At 33.9% G+C, this 15,676-nt stretch overlaps 1 protein-coding gene across 14 annotated transcripts in view; it reads right to left on the bottom strand.

Moving 5' to 3' along the window:
* Positions 1–15,676, bottom strand: part of LOC138330428 (troponin T, skeletal muscle-like) — a 36,952-nt gene that overhangs the window by 5,384 nt on the left and 15,892 nt on the right. For 4 of the 14 annotated variants that reach the window (XR_011209567.1, XM_069278039.1, XM_069278038.1 and 1 more), the window contains 7 exons: positions 12,936–12,982; positions 11,022–11,039; positions 8,483–8,521; positions 7,049–7,084; positions 5,706–5,742; positions 5,297–5,413; positions 2,600–2,686 (listed from right to left, as the gene is read on the bottom strand). Coding sequence is in view for 13 of the 14 variants with exons in the window: in XM_069278039.1 (XP_069134140.1) it covers positions 2,600–2,686; positions 5,297–5,413; positions 5,706–5,742; positions 7,049–7,084; positions 8,483–8,521; positions 11,022–11,039; positions 12,936–12,958 (357 nt within the window). In the remaining variant the exon portion in view is untranslated. The remainder of the gene's footprint in view (positions 1–2,599; positions 2,687–5,296; positions 5,414–5,705; positions 5,743–7,048; positions 7,085–8,482; positions 8,522–11,021; positions 11,040–12,935; positions 12,983–15,676) is intronic. The other 10 variants (XM_069278046.1, XM_069278044.1, XM_069278045.1 and 7 more) reach the window with 4 other exon arrangements.

Raw genomic sequence — 15,676 nt, 5'->3', positions numbered from 1 at the left:
AATCTATACAACAGCCAATCTGTCAAATCTGTACAATAGTCAAATCTATACAACAGCCAATCTGTCAAATCTGTACAATAGTCAAATCTATACAACAGTAAAATCTGTCAAATCTGTACAACAGTCAAATATGTCAAATCTGTACAACAGTCAAATCTGTCAAATCTGTACAATAGTCAAATCTATACAACAGTCAAATCTGTCAAATTTGTACTACAGTCAAATCTGTACAACAGCTAAATCTGTCAAATCTGTACAATAGTCAAATCTATACAACAGCCAAATCTGTCAAATCTGTACAACAGTCAAATCTGTCAAATCTGTACTACAGTCAAATCTATACAACAGTCAAATCTGTCAAATTTGTACTACAGTCAAATCTGTACAACAGCCAAATCTGTCAAATCTGTACAACAGTCAAATTTGTCAAATCTGTACTACAGTCAAATCTATACAACAGCCAAATCTGTCAAATCTATACAACAGCCAATCTGTCAAATCTGTACAACAGTCAAATCTGTACAACAGTCAAATATGTCAAATCTGTTCTACAGTCAAATCTGTCAAATTTGTACTACAGTCAAATCTGTACAACAGCCAAATCTGTCAAATCTGTACAACAGTCAAATCTGTACAACAGTAAAATCTGTCAAATCTGTACTACAGTCAAATCTATACAACAGTCAAATCTGTCAAATTTGTACTACAGTCAAATCTGTACAACAGCCAAATCTGTCAAATCTGTACAACAGTCAAATTTGTCAAATCTGTACTACAGTCAAATCTATACAACAGCCAAATCTGTCAAATCTATACAACAGCCAATCTGTCAAATCTGTACAACAGTCAAATCTGTACAACAGTCAAATATGTCAAATCTGTTCTACAGTCAAATCTGTCAAATTTGTACTACAGTCAAATCTGTACAACAGCCAAATCTGTCAAATCTGTACAACAGTCAAATCTGTACAACAGTAAAATCTGTCAAATCTGTACAACAGTCAAATCTGTACAACAGTCAAATCTGTCAAATTTGTACTACAGTCAAATCTGTACAACAGCCAAATCTGTCATATCTGTACAACAGTCAAATCTGTACAACAGTAAAATCTGTCAAATCTGTACAACAGTCAAATCTATACAACAGTCAAATCTGTACAACAGTCAAATCTGTACAACAGTCAAATCTGTACAACAGTCAAATCTGTCAAATCTGTTCTAAAGTCAAATCCGTCAAATTTGTACTACAGTCAAATCTGTACAACAGTCAAATCTGTCAAAGCTGTACAACAACAGTCAAATCTGTACTACTGTCAAATCTGTACAACAGTCAAATCTGTACAACAACTGCCAAATCTGTACAAGTCAAATCTATACAACAATCAAATGTGTACAACAGTCAAATCTGAATAACAGTCAAATATGTACAACACACAAATCTGTACAACAGCTAGATCTGTACAACAGTAAAATCTTATCAAATTTGTACAACAGTCAAATCTGTACCAGATTCAAATCTGTACTACAGTCAAATCTATACAACAGCCAATCTGTCAAATCTGTAAAATAGTCAAATCTATACAACAGTAAAATCTGTACAACAGTCAAATCTGTTCAACAGTCAAATCTGTCAAATTTGTACAACAGTCAAATCTGTACAACAGTCAAATCTATACAACAGTCAAATCTGTACAACAGTCAAATCTGTACAACAGTCAAATCTATACAACAGTAAAATCTGTACAATAGTCAAATCTATACAACAGTCAAATCTGTACAACAGTCAAATCTGTACAACAGTCAAATCTATACAACAGTAAAATCTGTACAATAGTCAAATCTATACAACAGTCAAATCTGTACAACAGTCAAATCTGTCAAATCTGTACAACAGTCAAATCTATACAACAGTCAAATCTATACAACAGTCAAATCTGTACAACAGTCAAATCTGTACAATAGTCAAATCTATACAACAGTCAAATCTGTAAAACAGTCAAATCTGTACAATAGTCAAATCTATACAACAGTCAAATCTGTACAACAGTCAAATCTATACAACAGTCAAATCTGTACAACAGTCAAATCTGTCAAATCTGTACAACAGTCAAATCTGTCAAATCTGTTCTACAGTCAAATCTGTCAAATTTGTACTACAGTCAAATCTGTACAACAACAGTCACATCTGTACAACAACTGCCAAATCTTTACAAGTCAAATCTATACAACAATCAAATTTGTACAACAGTCAAATCTGAATAACAGTCAAATATGTACAACAGTCAAATTTGTACAACAGTCAAATCTGTACAACAGTCAAATCTGTCAAGTCTATACAACAATCAAATCTGTCAAATCTGTACAACAGTCAAATCTGTACAACAGTCAAATCTGTCAAATCTGTGCAACAGTCAAATCTGTACAACAACAGTGAAATCTATACTACTGTCCTCAGATTACAATTTGTGATTACTTGATGACTGTCCTCAGAATATAATTTGTGACCACTTCACCACTGTCCCCAGATTATAATTAGTGACCACTTCACCACTGTCCCCAGATTATAATCAGTGACCACTAGACCACTGTCCTAACTGACCTCCTCGGCCTTTCGGCGTTTCTCTTCCTCCTTTCTGACCTCCTGTAGCCGTCTATCCTCCTCTATCCGCTCCTGCTTTCTTTGTTCCTGTAAAAAAAACAAAAAAACAATTATGAAATGTAAAATCAGAGAAAAACACAATAATATGTGAAAAACCTAGAGTGAGAGGAGCTTAGAGCTGATAATGCAAGTTAAAAAGTATACATTTGAGATTAAAAAAAATTATAGTTTTTTTTCTCAATGTTTTTTTCCAATTCGTTTCTGAGACAACCCTTTTGTGTTTCTAAGGACGGCCAGTCGCCATTTTGTTTTAACTCTGCTTAGATACAACACCAGGTACTGGTCCCCTATATAAAGTGTGTGAACCACACACGTGCCCCCAGTCATGTACATATACACCTAGCATTTGTCCACAGGACTGAACTAAGGTGTTCCTCTAAACGACAATACTCACCCTCTTCTGCCTAAGTTGTTCCTCTAAACGACAATACTCACCCTCTTCTACCTAAGTTATTCCTCTAAACGACACTACTCACCCTCTTCTGCCTAAGGTGTTCCTCTAAACGACAATACTCACCCTCTTCTGCCTAAGTTATTCCTCTAAACGACAATACTCACCCTCTTCTACCTAAGTTATTCCTCTAAACGACAATACTCACCCTCTTCTACCTAAGTTATTCCTCTACTCGACAATACCCACCCTCTTCTACCTAAGTTATTCCTCTAAACGACAATACTCACCCTCTTCTACCTAAGTTATTCCTCTAAACGACAATACTCACCCTCTTCTACCTAAGTTATTCCTCTAAACGACAATACTCACCCTCTTCTACCTAAGTTATTCCTCTAAACGACAATACTCACCCTCTTCTCTACCTAAGTTATTCCTCTAAACGACAATACTCACCCTCTTCTACCTAAGTTATTCCTCTAAACGACACTACTCACCCTCTTCTACCTAAGTTATTCCTCTAAACGACACTACTCACCCTCTTCTGCCTAAGGTGTTCCTCTAAACAACAATACTCACCCTCTTCTGCCTAAGTTATTCCTCTAAACGACAATACTCACCCTCTTCTACCTAAGTTATTCCTCTAAACGACACTACTCACCCTCTTCTGCCTAAGGTGTTCCTCTAAACGACAATACTCACCCTCTTCTGCCTAAGTTATTCCTCTAAACGACAATACTTGCCCTCTTCTGCCTAAGGTGTTCCTCTAAACGACAATACTCACCCTCTTCTGCCTAAGGTGTTCCTCTAAACGACAATACTCACCCTCTTCTACCTAAGTTATTCCTCTAAACGACAATACTCACCCTCTTCTACCTAAGTTATTCCTCTAAACGACAATACTCACCCTCTTCTACCTAAGTTATTCCTCTAAACGACAATACTCACCCTCTTCTACCTAAGTTATTCCTCTAAACGACAATACTCACCCTCTTCTACCTAAGTTATTCCTCTAAACGACACTACTCACCCTCTTCTGCCTAAGTTGTTCCTCTAAACAACAATAATCACCCTCTTCTACCTAAGTTATTCCTCTAAACGACAATACTCACCCTCTTCTACCTAAGTTATTCCTCTAAACGACACTACTCACCCTCTTCTGCTTAAGGTGTTCCTCTAAACGACAATACTCACCCTCTTCTACCTAAGTTATTCCTCTAAACGACAATACTCACCCTCTTCTACCTAAGTTATTCCTCTAAACGACAATACTCACCCTCTTCTACCTAAGTTATTCCTCTAAACGACAATACTCACCCTCTTCTACCTAAGTTATTCCTCTAAACGACACTACTCACCCTCTTCTGCCTAAGTTGTTCCTCTAAACGATAATACTCACCCTCTTCTACCTAAGTTATTCCTCTAAACGACAATACTCACCCTCTTCTACCTAAGTTATTCCTCTAAACGACAATACTCACCCTCTTCTACCTAAGTTATTCCTCTAAACGACAATAATTCAATGTTGCTTGTTACGCGCATTTCCATTGGCTTAAAAATTTACTTTATCAGCCCATAAAGGAAAAAATGGCGTCGCCGTTTGTAACGTCGCTTCTGATTGGCTGAGATGACGGCGTAATAATTTCATAGACAAAAGAGTCCCAAAATGAATTTTAAATGTTGAAGAGATTATCTTTAGTAAATTGAATTATAAGGATTAATTTGAATAGATTTTTTATGTTATGGAGATATAACACAAAAATCTGAGTGTACTCTCATCATAAACCGCTTCGCGGTTTATTTAGAGTACACTCAGATTTTTGTGTTATATCTCCATAACATAAAAAATCTATTCAAGTTAATCCTTAAATACTCACCTTCTTCTACCTAAGTTATTCCTCTAAACGACACTACTCACCCTCTTCTGCCTAAGTTGTTCCTCTAAACGACAATACTCACCCTCTTCTATCTAAGTTATTCCTCTAAACGACACTACTCACCCTCTTCTACCTAAGTTATTCCTCTAAACGACAATACTCACCCTCTTCTACCTAAGTTATTCCTCTAAACGACACTACTCACCCTCTTCTACCTAAGTTGTTCCTCTAAACGACACTACTCACCCTCTTCTACCTAAGTTGTTCCTCTAAACGACAATACTCACCCTCTTCTGCCTAAGGTGTTCCTCTAAACGACAATACTCACCCTCTTCTGCCTAAGTTGTTCCTCTAAACGACAATACTCACCCTCTTCTGCCTAAGTTGTTCCAAGTCGTCAGCCTCTTTCTCACGCTGTTCCCGTCTCATCTCTTCATACTCAGCAATCTCACTTTCGACCTTCTCCTTCTTCTTCCTGGCGGCCTCCTGTTAATGTCACAAATAATTTAATGATAAAAACGTCATAGACTTTCTCACCTACGCTGTTACCTCAAGGTAGGGAGAATCCTACTCTACAGTCAGTTATTTCAGCGGCTCACAATTTGGGAAGTTTTGACAAAAAAACAAGAATTTTACAGAGAATTAAATTTTTGTGAATTTGGCTGACTGGTCATCACTTAATCATTATATCAAGGATTTATTTTTTGCTACAAATACAAGATCCATGAAAATTGCTATTATGAAATTCTTTTCAAACTAAATTTCTCTATGAGCTTACCTCCATCGCTAGTTTGGCTTCATTTCCATCTCCACTTCTGGAACACATAGAGAAAACAAATCAATGAAATAGCAAACTCACAAGGACAAACCAAATGTTCATATGTATGCTATGTTATAGTATACATAGACATCATATGAACTGGTGGTTTGGAACTTAATCCTGTTTTTCATTGCAACACATGTTTTATACAAACATTGTCTTTGTTAATTTTCTTGTATGAGAATATGAACATAACTATTGAGAAACAAATGATTTGTCAAATCTAAAGTTAAATGTATCAACAAAACAAGAACCAATGACAGCCACATTCTCACACATTTATACAATACAATTATTATATAAATATCATTTTATTGCAAATCCCAATAACACAATTCAATAATCTCATTTAGAGTTATTTCCCCTTAAATTTCCTTCCCTTTATTGAAAAACCTGCATGCTAACACTACAGTGCAAAATCATACAACACAGACACACGTGGAGCTACAGAAAAAGACATATATGAGTCCAATGATCAAAGTTACAAAGCCTACATTTCCTCTTACACAGTCAAGTCCTACAAACGTTCACAAAATGGTTCACAACTTTTAATGGTTCGAAACATTTAACAGTTAACAATATTTAAACTGTGAAAATAATGTAATTTCGGAATACCTAAGATGAAGTTATAGCACCAGGGAAATGATTCCCAGCATATCAATGTTGGCGTTCAGATACGGTATTCATGATCAAATACAGCACCGTAACTAGGACAACTAATGTAGCCAATGAGATTATCAGAGATTATGAATCTTACTCTGTATACAAGTAACAACCATGTATTGGTCCACATGTTGTCTCCACAGTCGAGAGTGACTTTCTTTTTATATAATATCTCATCAATTATGCCTGCAGGCAAATAAGAAATGTTTAATTTGTTGTAATTTGAACACAAATACTTTTAATGAAATCATCGTTTGAAAATAAAAATAAAAAAATCTTTGGAGACTAAAAACTAGATATTATAATTCTATTTGTCATAAGATAAAGGCATTAATAACCCTAGAAAACATGCAGATCCTCCCCATAAAAAAGTCTTTCTTTACCAAGAAATCATGCAAGTAAAAACATACCAAAAATCTACCATAGGAGCTAGCTACCACTTTGAGAAAGTCGTTGAAAATCAGCAAAACTTGAAAAACACCTCGACAGTCCACATCAATTCAATGTCCATGTCAGTTAAGAGAGTCACTAACTAGCCAATCAAAATTCTCATCTCAATAATTCTAACCAATCAAAACACCATCTGAAATTCTAAGGACACCCAATGAAAACCTTCCATACAAGGTCTGTTGACTTACTTAACAGCAACTTTGGTCTCCTCAACTGATTTCTGCCTAAAAACCAGGTAATATAGTCTATTAACTATTGACAGGAGGTCTAAACTAAACACTGTTGTATATGTAACAGTTATATCAATCAAACAATCAATGGGTTGAATCGTTGAAAGCCAGTTCTGGCTTCTGGTAAAGACATTAAAAGTTAGTTCTTTAACGTGGATGGATACATTTCCATATATCGTAAGTTGTATGAATAATGAGATTGAATTTTATTTCAGATATTCTCTATAATGAAATTTACACTACATTGAAATATGTTTTATAATATTTTATTTGAATAATTGATGTATCTCAATTATTGTTTTTTTAACAAATGAAGCTCTATGCATCTCATACTACAAAACATGTTATATATATACCCTGTAACAGATAGTTTTAGTCCAAACAGTCGACAATGAAAATTAACTTGTTCAGAATAACTTGTTCTTTACACACATTATTTCTTGTGTTATTACTGATGCTATCACACACACAATATCTCAATCAAACTCCTAATTTACTATAGGTTCCTAACTACCACACCCAAACACAATGTGACTCAGTCTAAAAGTATTTCTTTTCAAGAGTTATTGCCCTTGTAAGCAGATTTCTTCCCTAGATTGATTGGTATAACATGTAGCCTGTTTTAATCTAACTTTGGTAAAAGAATGATGATACAAGAAAGGATTTTAGTATACAATTAATATATCAATGATTTCATTGTATTGTCAAATATTGATTTTTTTCCTAATATTTTTATTTGGATCTAAATCAAATCTAAAATCTAATGATAATTGACACAGATAAAACAATCTGCAAACATGTGTCACATTGTATTATCAACCATTTCTAAATTCTATACTGACTGGAAAATGAGTAAACGTCCTAAACACAAGGATCTTTTGAATTTTTCATGAAAAGTTTTCATAGCCTTTATATATATATAAAAATCACTTATAAGATGCCTCACTTTCTTTATACTAGTTTATATGCAGAAACAGACATTGGTTGATATATGAGAAAAAACGAAGGAAGAGGAATTTTCTCAGAAACAAATTACTTTATGTATGTAATAATCAGTACAGACCAAAAACAACATATACAAAACATCGAGTATGAAATATGAACTGAGTGCGAGCAAAATAAATGGAAGTGGATCAAAAGCCCTTATATTTTAACATAATGAAGATTATAAATTCAGCACTTGTAAAATTTCATTCCATTTGATAAAACAGAGTTAATTCCCCTTTATTTACAGGAGAAATGAAAAGTATTCATCATATTGTTTAAATGATATTGTCTATGTGGTTAGTAAATGAGAGAAAAGACTAATTTTGAAATTATTTACTTTTCTAAAAGGATAACAAATCTACAACAAAGGGAAATAACCCAGACAGTTGCCATGGTAGCACTCACGTCTCTACAGCGGGTGGTTCTGTCGGCTCCTCAGAAGAACTGTACATGTAACCATTCATCATATTGTAGTTACTTTTTTACATTAGACAATATCTTGTAAAGGATAATTGTAAGCCAGAAATGTCACTACAATTATATTTCCTATAGCTAACCTATCAGAGTAAGACAGAGTTACTTCCCTTTGTACTGACAAGTTTGGAACAAAGGGAGGTAACTCTAGTTAATTAAATGCCTAGAAAGTGGCCAGAGCAGCTGAAAAGAATTCATAACAAAGCTCCGAGTAAAGCCATATCTGGTGTTAACATACAACACACAATACAAAGCAACATGAAATTCATACAAATATGTCAACTGGAAATGAATTGGTTTATCTTAAATTTCGCCATTTAAGCAAGTAAAAGTATCAAAACAATGTTTCATTAAGGATTAACTTGAATAGATTTTTTATGTTATGGAGATATAACACAAAAATCTGAGTGTACTCTAAATAAACCGCGAAGCGGTCTATAATGAGAGTACACTCAGATTTTTGTGTTATATCTCCATAACATAAAAAATATATTCAAATTAATCCTTATAATTCAATTTACTAAAGATAATCTCTTCAATATTCAAAATTCATTATGGGACTCTTTTGTCTATGAAATCATTACGCCGTCATCTCAGCCAATCAGAAGCAACGTTATAAACGGCGACGCCATTTTTTCCTTTATGGGCTGATAAAGTAAATTTTTAAGCCAATGAAAATGCTCGTAACAAGCAAAATTGAATTATATAAATATAATGAAATTTTAACCAATGAAATGAAAAATGCTGCTAAAAAGCAATTATTATGCTGTTAGTTCAATACTAGTGAATGCAGTTTAGCTAGATACACAGAGGAAACCATTGTAGATTCAACAATTGTTCACCCCTAAAAACACATTTGAATTCTTCTAGCTCAAAGACTGGAACAGTTCATTACAACATATCTGGGGCGAGTGTTACTGTTAGATAAAAGATATAACACCATACAAACAATAAACATGTTACAATATTACTGTAAAAAATTTTTTTCGTTTAACTTTTTAACATTTCATTTGTGTCAGTTTCCCTGGCCTGAACTACATCACAACCATAAAGCATTACAAATTAAGCTGAATAAATAATCACATAATTTGAATACTGCAAAAAAAACCTTAATTAACTTACTACAACAAAATAAAAATTGTGAAATTTAAACAAAAATAGCTTGATAAAAATAATGTCAGACAATTTCCTTCAATATGAATGTTGCTGTTTTGATCTGTCAATAGGAGTTTTAGGAATTTAATTCCCCTCTACTTCACACTCATTCTTTGATTCCTTGGGTAGAATTTTTCACTCCATTCTGCATTTTGCTTAAATTTGGTTAGAAATTTAGTCTTATTAACTGGATACAAAATTTACAGCCCTTTAAATCTGAAATATGGAATTATTATGCAAGACTGGTAAAACATCATACTTGTGAAATTGTCTACATTGATAGAATACAGTCTGAACCTTATTATCGTAGGTAAAAGTCAAATATCTTTAAGCTATATTCTGTCACTGTGTACTAATAGAGTTGTCTGCCCTTGTGTGTCAGTATTTATTATGATGTCATAACATTGTGAGTGAAAATTATTTGATTTTCCAATATTTTTTTTTACATTACCCTCAGAAAGATATGACATAATAATACCTAGCCACAAGAGCAGATAAGTCTGTCATATGCCATTACAGAATAAATTTTTGCTAAGTCCTTTAAAAGTTACCCTCTTTTCAGTAAGTATTGATGATAACATTCATAGCTCACGATTATAAAGCTGGACTGCATTCAAACTTTAATCCCAAAATTTTAGTCATGCTGGAAGAAAAAGCTTTTATTGGCTCATGTTTTAAAACATACCATATTTGACCAAATTAGCAACCCTGTCTCTATAAGCGTCAGCCCGTAAGTATTGAAACCTTACCTAATATTAATTTTTTTCTTCAATGTAAAATAAAAACATAAATGATATATGATAAATAACTTTGTGAAATATCTAATCCCATTTAAAAAGCTCCTCAAATTTCTTAATTTATTAAACAGCCAGGCTGAATTTGGTCAAATATGGTAATGTTTGAAAGGTTTAAGCTGATGACTGAATACATGATTGTGATTGTATTTTACCAGGAAATCAGAAAGCACACATATATTAGAGCAACCACTAGGGTCATGATTGTAAAGGAAAAGGATTTACATTTTTTTTTTAAATTTTGCTTGTTTGTCTTTTCTTTTTTAATTTGTATGTGGTATTTCAAGTTAAAAAATTTAACCACTTAGATCTAATTTAAAAAAGAAAAGTTTTTTTTTTTTTTTTTTTTTTAGGCAAGCACATTAGAAGGGAATTATTTTTATTTGATTAAGCAAGCACAAGGATGAAACATTTTGTGAAGGGAGTTATTTCCCTTTGACTATGAGACTGAGCTGTCTGAAGATCATCGTTAAAGGGTTAGAAACATCAAACTACAGATTTCTACAAATATAACAACTTACGTTTCCTGGGTCTCTTCTCTGTAAGCAAAAATTTAGATTACAACAAATGGATCTTAGCATTAGATTAACAAACTGATCTTAGCATTATATTAACAAATGGATCTTAGCAATAGATTAAAGAACAGATATTAGATTTAGATTAAAGAACGGATCTTAGCATTAGATTAACAAACGGATATTAGCATTAGATTAAAGAACGGATCTTAGCTTTAGATTAACGAACAGATCTTAGCATTAGATTGATGAACAGATCTTATTATTGAATTATAATGGACGGATCTTATTATTAAATTATAATGAACAGATCTTAGCATTAGTTTATAATGGGCGGATCTAAGCATTAGATTATAATGGGCGGATCTTAGCATTAGATTATAATGAACGGATCTTAGCATTAGATTATAATGGGCGGGTCTTAGCATTAGATTATAATGGATGGATCTTAGCATTAAACTATAAAGGACAGATCTTAGCATAAATTATAATGGACAGATCTTAGCATTAAATTATAATGGACGGATCTTAGCATTAGATTATAATGGACGGATCTTAGCATTAAATCGTAATGGACGGATCTTAGCATTAAATTATAATTGAAAGATCTTAGCATTAAGTTATAATGCCTGGACAGATCTTAGCATTAATTAATATAAACAATAATGGACTATCTTAGCATGTCATCCTAAATAATATTTTTTTGTGTTTTGGTGTAATAGTTTTTTCTCATGAAAATTCTTCTGATGTTTTCATTGTTTCCTTGATTCCTTCCTATGTAGTACTATAATCTTACAGGTTGAACATGTTAAACTTATAATTACAAAATGTTTACTTCCTACTGTAGCACACGTTATCACAATATATGTTTGATAAGCACCAAGATATTAAAGTTTTAATTAAAACTTTAGAAAGGTTCTCAGTGATGTCAATAAAACGATGATCCGTGATGGAATCGTACAAATCAATTCTCAGAATTTTGTTGTTTAATCTTATATGATTCCTCCTCAAATAACTAAGTGTTAGGATATTGTGTAGAATTCATTGAAGAAAAAACATTATTATAAAAAACAGTAAGGTAGGTTGTATCATTAAAATTTCAGAGCCTCCTCAAGTTTGTACACATTAAAACATAGATTAGTGACACCAACATTACATTTGATAACTTAAACTAACATAAGTGCAATGTTATATCCTTTATCTGTGCCAGCGTTTTATTGGGGACTTTTCTTGTCTCTTGTAGAGAGATATGAAGAATCTTTGTCCCTACTCTATACATCAAAACAGCATAGGACATGATAATTGACGGATTGCCAGCTGTCAATCAAACCGCACGTGACTTTGTGTTTTGTATTGTGTGTGCTACGATGTTTGCTCCGAAATTGAATAGAAACACGTGTGTTTGTGAGCACGAGGCGTGGCTATATTACACCTGGCGATCGGTCAATCATTGCCAACAATATATACTTGCCAATATTCAGAATGAGGGAATAACATGAACAACTTCTATGTTTTGCCAAATTAAGTTATACAACTTAAGTATCAAACATATCTTGAACTGTTCCAATTATTAATTTAAAAAACCCTCGTAAAAAAAAAAGGAAAACCACAGTAACAAAACCCCGGCACAAATAAAGACTACACTAAAATCTGGACATTTACAGTAAGTACACGGCTAAGTACCACAGAACTTTCTGTAAGACAATGGGCCATGCATTTCTACCAGTGTAAATAGATATAATATTGAACCAGATGTTCATTTTAAATACATAAGACTCCTAATTTGCTTATTATACAATAAATAGATTTTAAATAAAATGTATTTTTAAAAGGAAGATAATGAAATCAAGGAAATTTTCTAACCAAAGTTAAACAATTTCCATTGCACTAGAAGATAATAAAGATTGTTAAATCACTCACCTTGGTTCATCTTCGTAATCCATTGTGGGATTTATATGTTACACAAACTGAAACAAAAACACAAAATGTTAGATTTCTTGATAAAAAAAAGTGCATCAAGTTTTCAAAAATAATTATTTAAAAAAGGGAAGCAAATTATTGATGAGATTCACATTAATGTTAACAATTTTGATTGATACCATTGAAATTCCAAATCGTTTAGAATTATCAGGTAAACTGGGTTCTAATAAGCTATTATAAGCATCAGGGGAAATAACTCTGCAAGCCTTAAAAAGGCAAGTAAATGTCTCAGTGTACCTGCTTCTCTTTTATCTTTTTTATAATTTGATGGTAAAATTGCACTAAAATATATATAATATAAGCAGGATACTTGTGATGTTGTCAGTTTTGATTTGATGAAAACAGAAAGAAACCTTGTGATCAGTTGAAGTAAGTTTTGTCAAACTGTTTACATGTGTTAGAGTGCAATAATGGTTATATAGATGATCACATAACACTTAATGACCAAGAAACAAGACAATAACAACATGTTATTTGTGTGTATACTTCAGGGAGCAGATTATGAGATAATTTCTGACCAGCGCCCCTCACCAGCCCCTCTGATCCCACCTGAGACAAGTCCAGCCCCCTCCCAGGCCCTCTGACTCCACCTGAGACAAGCACCCCCCTCCCCCAGCCCTCTGACACCACCTGAGACAAGCCCCCCCCCCCCCCCTTATTCTGAGGATACCTTCCTGAGATAACTCTTGGACTCCCTATTGCTCTGATGAAGAAGCCACTCCTAACACCCCCACTGCCCACTGCCTGACATTGTGTAAGACTTGTGGTATGTCTCTGTGAACATGCCACCAGGAATAGCTGCTGATCCCTGCATTAATTATTGGAGCAAATTCAACCATTATTGCCTATCAGTATGAGTCCTGAGATCTGAGGGTGCCCCCTCCCCATATTTATTGTTAGCTGGGGGAGCATTTCTCTCACTAGTACTAGCTTCTTCTGTAGCCTCTAATCAAACCAGCTCCCCTGCTCCAAAACTTGTATGGCTGGTTAGCTTTCAGCCAACAAAATTTCTGACTTCCAGAAGAACAAAAATCATCACAATTTATCTAGAAAATGACAAATCTTTTAAAATACTTTGAGTTGATTTCCCAAAAATATTTTCTGACTTGTCACAGTACAGATATTTTTTGCTAAAACTGAGGAAAATCAAGGGAAGCAAAAAGTTCGGTTAGGAAAAGATCTAAGCTAACAAGGAGTGTTGATGGTAGCTAATACCAGTACTTCAGCTATAATTATTAATACAACACAGAAATGCTTTGTCAGTTTCTACAAACTATATTGGAAATTCTTCCAAAACAATTAGGCTACGTTTCTGTCTATAGTTTTGGAGTAAGTGTAACCCCACTCAGGTACTATGAACTAAATACACTATAAACCTTATGATACCAGGTTCAAGGCTGCAGTATCTTCTTTATGAAGGAGTCCAGAAAACTAACAAGTAAGGAGAGATAACCAATGAAATATGGTGTCTGTGAGCTGGAACACATGAAACCTATACCCAAGTCTACATTACACAGATACACACATGGACTGCTATTTTCAGCCTGTCCCATACCATCCAGCTGCATCTTTCTACTCTTTGATATTTTTAGAAAGTTGCATTTTACAACCTTCTACCTGAAACTAGAAATGTGTTCAGAAATGGGTTGTAAGGGTTGTCTCCCTTTCATCTGAACTTGCATCAGTCATCACTTTAATTTCACTTTGGTGTATGGTGTAAATACTATCAATTCCTTATTGTGTAGGGCTATTTGTAAGAAAAAAGCCAAATTGAATGGCAGTCACACTTAGGAACTTCAAAATCTAGACACATTTAGGGTACAACCTGACCACATGGTACATTTAGGGTACAACCTGACCACAGGGTACATTTAGGGTACAACCTGACCACAGGGTACATTTAGGGTACAACCTGACCACAGGGTACATTTAGGGTACAACCTGACCACAGGGTACATTTAGGGTACAACCTAGCCACATTTCAGAACTGCTAGATTTGCCCCTCCATTAATTGAACAGAAGAAACAGAGATGACCCTGTACCACTGTGGGGAGATGTGTAGCTCATTACTGAAGAAACTGAGAAATGATGCAATAATAGATGAAGAATTGAACCTGATCTATATTCAGCCTAGCCAACAGTTCTTCAACAGTCAAAATCATTTTTTGCAAAAATCTGATAATAATGTAATTTCTAGGGAAATTTCGTAAATTTGTTCTACAGAAAAACTAAACCAAACTTGCAGTGTAATAATAGGTTTATGTTTTGGGGTATTTACAAGTTGATGTTGTAGCTGGTGGCTATACCTCTGTACCCACGTGTTGTTGTCCTTGTAAACTTATATATTTTATCATTAAAATTTGTCTAAATAAGTTTTGTCTCCACGACATTTCAGATTGCAAGTATCACACCAAGGCGAGATAATCTAGTATTCTAATTCTGCTATGAAACACTTATCAACAACTGATGGATGTACTATGGTACAAGGCTGAGTGTGATGTAGGTAATTAGGATAAAAATGGTAAATACAGTGGATTTTCACCCTTGAAGATACATTTGGACTCTTCTAATTCAAAGCCTGGAACAGTTCATTATAAAATCTTAGGGGTAAATGTGTTAAGGCTAAGCTTGTAGACAGATAAAGAAGTTATTTCAGATGAGTTGCATTCTTAGAAATCAGT

Source organism: Argopecten irradians, chromosome 8, assembly GCF_041381155.1.
Source record: "Argopecten irradians isolate NY chromosome 8, Ai_NY, whole genome shotgun sequence".
NCBI lineage: Eukaryota > Metazoa > Mollusca > Bivalvia > Pectinida > Pectinidae > Argopecten > Argopecten irradians.
This window is presented reverse-complemented; position numbering and strand designations above follow the sequence as displayed.